Genomic DNA, 10888 nt, shown 5'->3' on the forward strand with positions numbered 1-10888 from the left:
ATTTACCTGGAAATCATGGCGGACCAGACGGCTGATACAAACGTTACCTCTGATCAAACTGAAAATGGCCAAGGACCACTTATCAAAGAAGACCCAGATACTGGTGAAGATACGCAGGTACCTAGGTCCTACTCTTTTTGTCCATTTGATATGCTCAACCAGGCGCGTACACAGGGGGAGGGGGGTTTGGGGGGGGTTAAACCCCTCCCTTTGGTAATTTTTGTGTGTAAACCCCCCCCCCCTAAATTTCCCTAAAACCCCCCCTTTTGGATTTTAAAAAAAAAAAAAAAAAAAAAAAATTCCCATGACTGACCTCAAAAAGATGACCTTACCTTACCCCCCCCCCCCCCCCCAACGGAGCAAAATGTCAAATTTTCAAATTTCGATACCAAAAAAAAGTGTCCTCTTACCCCCTTTACTTAGACTTTAGACTTGATTTTAACCGCGACAACGATCACTCAATATTGAAGGATCGCATAATATGCTTCCAATATGTTCATTTGAATCAAATTCATGACCCCATACCAAAACTTTGTATTACCTTTAAAGTCTCTTTATATAATGATCGATCTCATTCGTGAAACTCAAACGAACATTTCAGTGCGGTATGGTATGTAATCCCGTAGGATTTTTTTGCCAAACTTGATTTTTTTTTGTTGTTGCTGTACGTTTTGGCTTCAAAAGGGTCCCAATTAGCCAAAAATGATGGGGTTCAGATTTTCAGACCCTTCCTTCATTTCCTGGGGGGGGGGGGGGGGGGGGGTCCATATTGGGCGCCAAAACGGCTTATATAACGCGCAATAGGGAAATTTGGTGTCTTCGGGAAAATTTGAACCCCATCAATTTCTGATAGCTTGGACCCCAATGAATCCAAAAATGTTGTCAAATTCATCTTTCTCATTATAACATAAAGAATATCAGTTTATCCTGAATCTGTGTTCTAACAAACTCTGTTTGAGGTATATTCTATTTCTTTAATATTTGGCGATATATTCTTGATATTCTTCTTAATTTCATCAAAACATATGATGATTATTTACCGTAACAAAAGGTCATAGTACCTTATCAATTTAGGATGGTTCGAATACAAAATTTACATTCACCTTAATGTTTTCTTTTTGAGACTCACATCATTTTTTATTCTACAATTTTGCCTTCTGAAGACATAATGGGAAAATTAATTTTCTATGGTAATTCTTTTTACGATTCTGGAAAATCCCTTGATTGAATCTTTGTCATCTTACACGATTAACGAAATATGACTACATGTTGTTTATATGCAATTCATTTAATGTTATATTTCGTCAACATATTCTGTATCTTGAACATATTTTATAATTATGTTTGCAGTGGCAAATCACGATTCCAGTCGGAAATCTGGGGTAATTTTATAGCATAAGGGGAGGGAGGGGGGGGGGGGTCATTCAAAATAGATGGAAGAAATGTGAGAGAACATTGCCATTGGTTTGTGGGGGGTATAGCCTATCCGATAGGCGCCGGGCTAAATGGCAAGTGTACTAATCGCGTTATGGAGACTGACATCGGCGCGAGCGCCTATCATCACTGGTCAACTCATCATTATTCATAATGTATCGTATGTACGAGCGTATTCTCTAGCCTTATTTGGTGATCGATCACTTTGATTCAACCAATCAAATATCATCTCCAGGTTCCCCATCGCTCATTGGCCTATTTTGGTCCATGCTACATAAATATTCATGAAAGAGCTTTACAGGGGGTTCGTAGATTTCCTACGAACTAAACACGGTACATAAAAGAAAATGAAACTTTTCGCATGCACCAGTGATGATAGGCGCTTCGGGCTGACGCCCGCGCCGATGTCACTATTCATAACATAGGATAGGCTGGATAGGGTACGGAAGGAGTTGTAAGGTGTTCTTCGTTGGTTCATTCTTTTCAATTTCTTCTATGATTTCTCTCTCTTTCTCTCTCCCCCCCCCCCCCCCCCCTCCCTCTCTCTCTCTCTGTCTCTGTTTCTGTCTCGATCTGTAGCTTAATTTTTGTTTTCTGATCTGTCTGTTTCTCTCTCTCTCTCTCTCTCTCTCTCTCGCTGTCTCTCTCTCTCTCTCTCTCTATCGTCATTTGATGGGAGAGGGGCGCTCGTGCCCACCATTCTTACCTAATAGCTATGTGTATACTATGGCTTGTACCTGACTACTTGTATTAATCAAGTTCCCTGCCAAAAGGGGTAAAATAAGAGGCTGTTCTTTGACTAAAATCTAAATTAAAATGATAAATGCTCAAGAAAAGAAGCCAGAAGAAGAAGAAAAAAGAAGAAGAAAAAGAAGAAGAAGAGGAAGGAAAAAAAAAGAAGAACAAGAAGAAGAAGAAAAAGAAGAAGAAAAGAGAAGAAGAAGAAAAAGAAGAAGAAGAAAAAGAAGAAGAAGAAGAAAAAGAAGAGAAGAAGAAGAAGAAGAAGAGAAAGAAGAAGAGAAAGAAGAAGAAGAGAAAAGAAGAAGAAGAGAAACAAGAAGAGAAACAAGAAGAAGAAAAAGAAGAAGAAAAAGAGAGAAAAAAAAAAGGAAAAAAGGAGAAGAAGAAGAAGAGAAAGAATAAGGAGAAGAAACCTTTCCTGATGTATCACTAAACAGTTTATATTTAAATGAGTATTTTGTCTTCTATTGCATTTTTTAGGCAGACAGAGTGCATAATGCGATGAAGAATAAATGAATATGATATATAAATTCATACATTTTAATACATACATTCATAAATAAGTATATTCATCATCTATTATCATTTTTACAAACCTTTAGTCCTGAATCATTGTATTCTAAAGTATAATAATCTATGCCATTTTGAATGAAGTTGTTAATCATGTAAAGGACATGATACAATGTGAAATAGGCTTTTTGAGAAATCCCTTTGAACATGCGTAATCAAGCCTTAATAATAGTCTAGTTCTGGACCCTTTTATTGATTTTTGTTATTCGCCGACTATAAGCGTACAGCCGAGTGATGGCACGATCCCCGAGAACCGCTCGGTACTTTCCGGACCGGTTCTCGGGGATCGCGCCGTCACTAAGGATCGCGCCATCACTCAGCTTAACGCTTATAGTCGGCGAATAACAAAAATCAATAAAAGAGTCCAGAACTAGACTACCTTTATACCTGCGAGGTATTGTCGGGACAAAACCATTATTGAATTGAAATGAAATGAATGAATCAATTAATGAAAAGAATGAATCATGATTACATTCAAGAAATGTTGAACTGGATGATCCAAAAGTACATTATCAAGTTTTGGTATCAATTCAAATTCAATTCAAATGATTTTATTTCTCATGCAAAACATAATACAATGAATAATTATATTACAAAAATATGCAATGAAACAACAAACATCATAGAAAGCACGAGAAAAGAGGAACTAACTTGAAGCAGAACTCGATGAAGTGTTAGTTCCTCAGATGCAGTTTTACAATATAGCATGAACAAAGTATGCTTAGAAAATCAATAAATAGAACAAATATGTAGCTAAGAAATTAAAGATTTTGAGGAGATTTAACAATTTCTATCAGATAAAAGTTTAATGATGATGAACGAGTAATAGTAATCATATATGCAGTGCCAAAGACAGTATTCCATTCTTATTTACAAGGGGTGGAATCAATACTTATCAAGTTCAGATCAAATTCTCAGTGGTCGGAGAGGTATTGTGTATTGTTACAATGTGATAATAAGCGGGGGGGGGGGGGGGGGGGCAAGTCTAGCCTATGCCCCTTTCAATTTTTCAAAATGTTCAACCTCAACAGCTCTTTCCTTCTATATCTTACATATTTCGTTTCAATCTAACTCTCTCCATCTCACACAGAACAATGAGGAGGTGGTGACGCAACAACCGAAGAAGGACGACGGCGACGACGACAATAAATCTTCGTTTGAATTAGAGAAAGGTCCGAGCGTGGGGATCGAGATCGATCCCTTCAACCCAGAGGGCTGCGTGTCGGCAACGGCTGGAGTCGGCAGCGTTTCCAAGGAGTACATGGACGGGACGGTCTACGCCGAGTACGTGGGCCCCAACGTGAGCTGCGTCATGAATTGCGCCGAATTACCGACTATCGTCACCGACTGCACATTCGAGATATGCAGCGCCAACTACATGATCGGGATCATCCTCTGCACCGTCGGTCTCGCTTTCGACACGAAGCTGACGTGGACTGTCGACGGCGTGGAAGCCGAGTTGCTCGTACTGGCCTGGACACATCGGAAGGGTTCGCACTCGCCGCGTTGGGCATGAAGATTGGTTACGCCGATAAGGAAAAGAGAGAGAAGAAGTGGGCTAAGAAAAAGCAGAAGTGGGAGAAAAAGGTGGGACCGGGGCCAGATAAAGAAGAGAGTGGATAAGTGAATGCCGGAGCAGATTAGCCTACAATCTCGCATGCCTTGTTATTGAATTGGAAATCGTTAGATATGTCTTACAAACATTTAATGTGAGTTAAAGCCCCACTTGTAGCTACTTGCTAACTCTATATAGAAAACTTCCCAAATCGGTGCATGTGGGTCCCCCCCCCCCCATGATCCTCTTTTTCTTATCTTAGTTGAGAGCTGAGTTAATGAGATAGCCACCTGTCAGTGACCTCGCTGTGTGGCCTAATCCCTTCTGGCCCAGTAGTATTGACGATCTTTAAAGAATGTTCTCTTTCCTGAAACATATTTCAAAAGCTAATTTCGGACATGAAATGGCCTAATTTAAATTTGTATATATTAATCATTATAGTAATATTTTAACATTTTATACCTATCTGTTAGACCTTCACCTCAATTAAAGCCCTAAACTTTAAATATATATTTAAGAATACCAACGTTGGATTTGATTAAATTTAACAAACTTGACGAGCAAGTGTGCGCTTGTAAAATGGCGACTGGCTGGAATGCTCCCCAGGGAGTGGAAAATGTGCACACATTGTGTGCGGGTAAGCCTGAATTCGATGACCGGGGTAATAAGATATCCGTAAAGCGCTTAGGGACATCGTTGGATCGGTGTTTGGAGCGCTATATAAAAAACGGATTATTATTATTATTATTATAACATTAGGAAATTCGTATATTTCATATCTTGTACGGTTTTCAAATAGTTATTTTTTTATTTAGATTTACCGTGACGGACGATTTTCAAAATTGAATGAATTGTTATATACATGGGAAACAGAAGAACTAATGATCCTCCGTACAAGAAGAAAAAGTTATTAGAAAATGTTGCCCTCGAACTCCGAGCATAACTTAATACTCTCTTGTAAATAAATATATATGTATATATAAAAGAAAGCAATGAGACAGTTATAACCTGAAAAAAGGGGGAAAAGCAAGACCAGGAACAAACAACTTACTCCTTTGTGTGTCATTTTCATCTATATAGTTGAAAACATTGAACACGCTAAACATTTCATTTTATATTTCTATTTATTTTCATTCATATTTTGAGGGGAGGGTGCGAGGGCGGGAAGATCAGGGCCCGTATTCAATTCGTCATGATACGCCATAAGTATTTTACTTAGATTTTGGCTAACGTAAGTAAAAGTCTTAAATACGATTTGAATACGAGATAAGTAAATTACTTAGCTTAGCCATTTACTTAGTAAATTTCTTACTTATGCTAAGTATTGAATTTAAAGGGAAAGTCCACCCCCAAAATAAGTTTGTTTCGATAGAGGCAGAATAATAAGAAAATCAGGTGAGTGAAAGTTTGAGCAAATTCTGAATGAAAATAAGAAAGTTATGAATTATTGAAGTTGTGATCAATCAAATACAAATTGGCAACTCTGTGACTTATTATACGAGCTCTCCTTCATTTGCTTTGTGCATAATATTCCATAAAATCATGTTTTCTTCGTTATTGATGACGGAATATATATTTGTTCCTTGCAGGGGGAGTATAGAAACATATTTGCAATTATTATATTTAGGGTGCATGTATGGTTGAAATTTTTCTTGAGGGAAAATGAAAATTTTAGATTTTTTAGTACTGAGCAAATGGAAGTTGAGCTCGCATGATACGTCATAGAGTTGCCAATTTGTGTTTGATTGATCACAACTTCAAAAATCCTAACTTCCTTATTTTTAATCGGAATTTGCTCAAACTTTCACTGACTTGTTTCTCTCATTTTTCTACTCCTATTAAAACTAACTTAATTTCAGGGTGGACTTCCCCTTTAATTGAATACCGGCCCTGGTATCCATCGATATATGTGTTTTGTAGTGATGTGTGTGAGGCTTTTTGTTTTGCTTTTTTGTCGTTTATTTATGTTTGTTTTTGTCTACATGTATATATTTGTGTTGGTTTGTATTTGTCGTGACAAACTATATTTCTGAGTTTCCACATTTTATGTGACATCTTACACATTGATTTAGGCTTTTAATGACGAGGCGCGGATCCAGAATTTCTAAGGGGGGGGGGGCAAATTTGAAATCAATTTGAAATCTAGTGTGCTGAAATTTGAAAATCGTGCCGGCCGATATTTCGCTCAAACCCCCCCCCCCCCCCCCTTGAGCTAAAAAAAAGAGAGGAAAATTTGAAGTCACAATAATTTTTGTTTCCCTGTTTTGGGCCAGGGGGGGGGGGGGGGGGGGGGGGGGGGAGCCCGCTGCCCTGCCCCCCCCCCCCCCCCCCCCCCCCCACCCTGTATCCGCGCCTGTTAATGACAAGATTTGACTATTGTACGTGTACGTTGTCTAGGTTTTGTCTGCATACATTACTCTGTTAAGGAAATTCAAAATTTGCTTAATCACATTCATAATTATATAATGACTAAGGACTATTAAGTTTAGAACAATCAGGTTTTTATTGTACATATTATCTTGTTGAAAAAAAAAAATCAAAATCTTCTTTTTAATCACGTGCTTTTTAGAAGGAAAAGTCATCTGACTACTTTTAGCTTGTTCAGGTTATGTTTGCATACATTTTGCTAATAGGAAGAAGAAGAAAAAAAAATCGATATGTTCAGGTATTAATACTTTATATTTTGTATAAAAAAGAAATAAAAAGAAAAAGAATGAAGAAATGAATTGTAATATACAGTAATTTAAAATCTGCTCTGTGTATAGTTTGATTGAGAATAGATTATAAAATATCATTTTATACACTCATAATTGTACAGTGCGTCCCAGAAAAACGAAACCGAGAATTATCGATGTTTTATCTTATTAATCACAATTATAATTAATAAATGACACATATTTGTAAAACTTTGATCCTTCTCTTTCATTTGATTTAATTCATACGATCCATAGTTCACGCATGAGTGATTAAAAATAATTTGAAGAAAGGGTACCAAAAAGTCATTTGGCGAACGGTATCTTAATTTCAAAGAGAAAATCACATTTCCTCGTCTTAAGTTCAACTAAGAAAGGAACAAGAAAGCAGGGGGTGAAGTTGAAGATTTTTTTTTGAAACTGATGCACAAATGGCTCGATTGGGTGCATACTTTTTGCCAAATTAAAAAGAAAACAGTCTTAAGCTCAACTAACTAGGAAGAAGAACGCATGGGGGGGGGGGGTGTCTGAGGGGGATGTGCAGGCAGCAAGTGCAAATGAATTCGTTTAATAAAATTATGGATATGTATAGGGCCGTCTGGCTATAGGTACATGTATACTTTTTGTACCTACCGCCATACAGGCGCGGATCCAGGGGGCCGAGTTGGCCTTGCCCCCCCCCCCCCACCCCCGGCAAAAAAGAGAGAGAGAGAGAGAGAAGGAAAAGAAAGGAAAGGGAAAGAGGAGAGAAAGGGAAAGAAAAGAAAGAAGAAGAAGAAAAGAAAAGAAAAGGAAAAAAAAAGAAGGAGATCGGGGGGGGGGGCGAAAGGACCTTGCCTCCCAGCTGTTACTCCCCCCCCCCCCCTCTCCCTATCACAAAATAAGAGAGAAGGAATGAAAGGGAAATAAAAAGGAAAAGAGGAGATAAAGGGAAGGAAAAATGAGGAAGAAGAAAAGAGAAAAAGGGGGATATCAGTTGCAATTTTCCGTCAGCAAGTTGTAGTTCGGGAGGGGGCAAAAGGCCCGTGGACCTTGGAAGGGAAAGGGAGAGAGGAGAGCTAAAAGGGAGCAAAAGAGAGGAAGAAGGAAAGAAAAGGGTGAAAAGAAGGGGAGAACAGTTTCGATTAATCCCGCCAACAACGTGTGGATCGGGGGGGGGGGGGCGAAAGACCCTTGCCTTCCCCCAGCAAACCTAAAACCGAGAGAAGGAAGGGAAGGGAAAGAAAAAAGAGGAGAGAAAGGGAAAAAAAGAAAAGAAGAGAAAGCAGAAAGGTAGGGGAGATCAGTTGCGATTTTTCCCGCAAACAAGGTGTAGATCGGGGGGGGGGGGGTGACAGATCCCCCCCTAAATAATTAAAACTTGGTTTATTTCTAATTCTATACCGGTGATTTACAAATTGTTGCTGAAATGACATGATTTTCCGAGATTTTTTTTCAATCTTTAGTAAATTATACTTTTTTATGGGTTTGTTGGAAAATGGCAAATTCCTAAAAAAAGAAAGAAAGAAAAGTAATGCGGTGTCAACATTTGCTCATCTGACGCTCAAGGGTGGGGGGGGGGGGGGGGGGGGGGGTTTCGCCGCTAAATATTTTCTCACGAATTGGGCCCCCTCCTCTGGCGCCGGCTGGATCCGCCCCTGTCTCTCTCTCTCTCCCTCTCGTTCTCTCCCCCTCTCTCTCTCTCTCCCTCCCCCTCTCTCTATCTATCTCTCTCTCTCTCTCTCTCCTTCCCCCTCTCTCTCTCTCTCTGTACCAGGATATATCTGATTTCATGTATTGAATGGAAAGAGGCATGTAAAACAGTGACGCACCATTAGCGCACAACAATGGGGTCATCTTAAGAACACATCTCGGTTTCTATTTGTGTAGGGGAGACGGAGAACAATTACGTTGAGAAAAGGACAAAGAGCAAATATTTTCCGAGTTGATCAAATATTGAAGTGTCATCGTTGGTAAGATGGTAGCTTGAGCTAGCAAAGCTTCTCTCTCCCTCTCTCTCTCTCCCTTCCCCCCCCCCCCCTCTCTCTCTCTCTCTCTCTCTTTTTCTCTCTCTCTCCCTTCCCCTATCTCTCTCTCCCTCTCTCTCTTTCTCCTCTCCTTGCCACTCTCTCTCTCTCTCTCTCTCTCTCTTTTAACACATGTCTAATGTGAGGAACGATGCGCGTATCATAATAACAGATTGTTTAAGTAATCAATTTTCAAAGAATACAAGTACCGAACTGCTTATTTCAATAGAAGATGATATCATTTTCTTCTCCAAATCAGAAAGAAAAGCAAAAACAAGAGAGCAAAGTTTATTTTTAAAGAGTAACAATGGAATACGGAAGAGAAAATGTAAGGAGGAGTAAGAAAGAAAGAAAAAATCAGAGACACGAAATGTGATATAACCATATTGAAAAAGTCTGATAAGACGACATATCAAAAAGATATTAGTAAAATAAAGACGAAAGACCAAGAAGTAGCATCGTGAATAGTGGCTATCGCCCAAACATAAAGCTCCACCACCGTAAAAGCAAATAATTATCTTTTAATCAAATACTCGATCTCAGACAACAGCCTAAAGCGTACAAATACAACCCCAAAGCGTATGAGTGTGCGTCTTGCAGCTAATACACTGTCAGTGTGTGCTGCGGGTGGCAACAATAATTACAAGACGTCTGGTTAATTACACTATGCACCTGTTACAAGCTAGCTTCGTTCATTGTGTTTGACATAATTGTATGCATTGTGTCGATGCGCATGTTTAATAAAATATCGCTTAGATTAATTCGCGGCTGAACAGACGAAATTGTCTCAAGATTTTGTAAACAATATACAGAGGAGAAATTCTAAAATCTTTGCAGGCTTACTCTATTTTGGAAACAACGCTGTTGCTATTATGGCGATAATTATCACCGTCGAGATGTATCAAGTGTTTTTGTGAACTTTGGACGTCGGCAATTGTCTACAGTCCGGAATAATCAACTATACACGACTAGAAATTGAAGACGAAAAACAAAAACGTTCACTCTTTTCTGCCATCTCTAGGGACAGACATCAATAAGAAGGTATGTTAACATGTTTTATTGTGTAGTTATACGCTAATTAGCTATACAGCATTTAACAATGCATAACAATATATTAACCGATGTTCTATTTTTTAGTGACAGGCGGTATTTCTTAATGCTTATGTTTATTTATGACAGCACAAATTTATTATACAAATATTGGATTATAATATCTTAAGGAAGTTGACGACATTCTAATAGACAAATAGTTACCATGAAGCCTAATAATAATAATAATTACAGTGCTTATATAGCGCCTAACGCTTACTTTGTCAGCAACCCAAACTTACAGGCCTTGTTGGACAGAAATGTCACAGAGTATACACCTCGTTATACTATAATCTTATTAACAAAAAGTTGTTTTTGTAACGATTCTACAATGTGACATTATATTTGAATGAGTTTACAATTACACTAGATTACGTTTGTCCATTGGGGCAAAAGAGAGCACCCATATTTCCATGATACATTGATTGTAATCCATTCTTCTTCAATTCAATTTAATCATGTATTGATTGGTCATGAAAAAAAATTGACATGAGAATCACTTATCAAAATCAGTGAAAATTATTTGAGAAATGAATTAAAGATCTGGTTCAGTCTTATTTGAAAGTATAATGGAATGCAACAGGTTTACCATAATCTAGAAAATCGCTCCTACTAATGCCTATGATAATTTTAAACCACTTTCAAACATAAAGTTTCCTTTTACTAAAATATTTTGCTGAATGTAAATCGGAACTGAAGGCATTGCTATAATTTTGTAATGAAATAATGAATGGTCGCGTTGAGCCACATTTTTATGACAACTTTGCTAAAAAAATTCCAACCAGCGAGCAAAAACAGAC

General features: G+C 38.3%; 1 protein-coding gene across 1 annotated transcript; it reads left to right on the forward strand.

The window, feature by feature from the left end:
- On the forward strand, positions 1-4480 carry LOC115925054. Its single transcript, XM_030988208.1, has 2 exons — positions 1-117; positions 3836-4480. The coding sequence occupies exons 1-2, from the start codon at positions 16-18 to the stop codon at positions 4259-4261; spliced, it is 528 nt and encodes a 175-aa protein (XP_030844068.1). The 5' UTR covers positions 1-15; the 3' UTR covers positions 4262-4480.
- The last annotated feature ends 6408 nt before the right edge of the window (positions 4481-10888 follow it).

Source organism: Strongylocentrotus purpuratus, unplaced genomic scaffold (assembly GCF_000002235.5).
Source record: "Strongylocentrotus purpuratus isolate Spur 01 unplaced genomic scaffold, Spur_5.0 spur5_scaffold_17, whole genome shotgun sequence".
In the NCBI taxonomy this organism is placed as follows: domain Eukaryota; kingdom Metazoa; phylum Echinodermata; class Echinoidea; order Camarodonta; family Strongylocentrotidae; genus Strongylocentrotus; species Strongylocentrotus purpuratus.

What these genes read in the sequence shown, in the direction of transcription:
- LOC115925054 (XM_030988208.1), top strand. Translation starts at nt 16, where the DNA reads ATGGCGGACCAGACGGCTGATACAAACGTTACCTCTGATCAAACTGAA. An exon ending in ATACTGGTGAAGATACGCAG is followed by an intron (nt 118 to 3,835) that starts GTACCTAGGTCC and finishes CATCTCACACAG; the next exon opens with AACAATGAGGAGGTGGTGAC.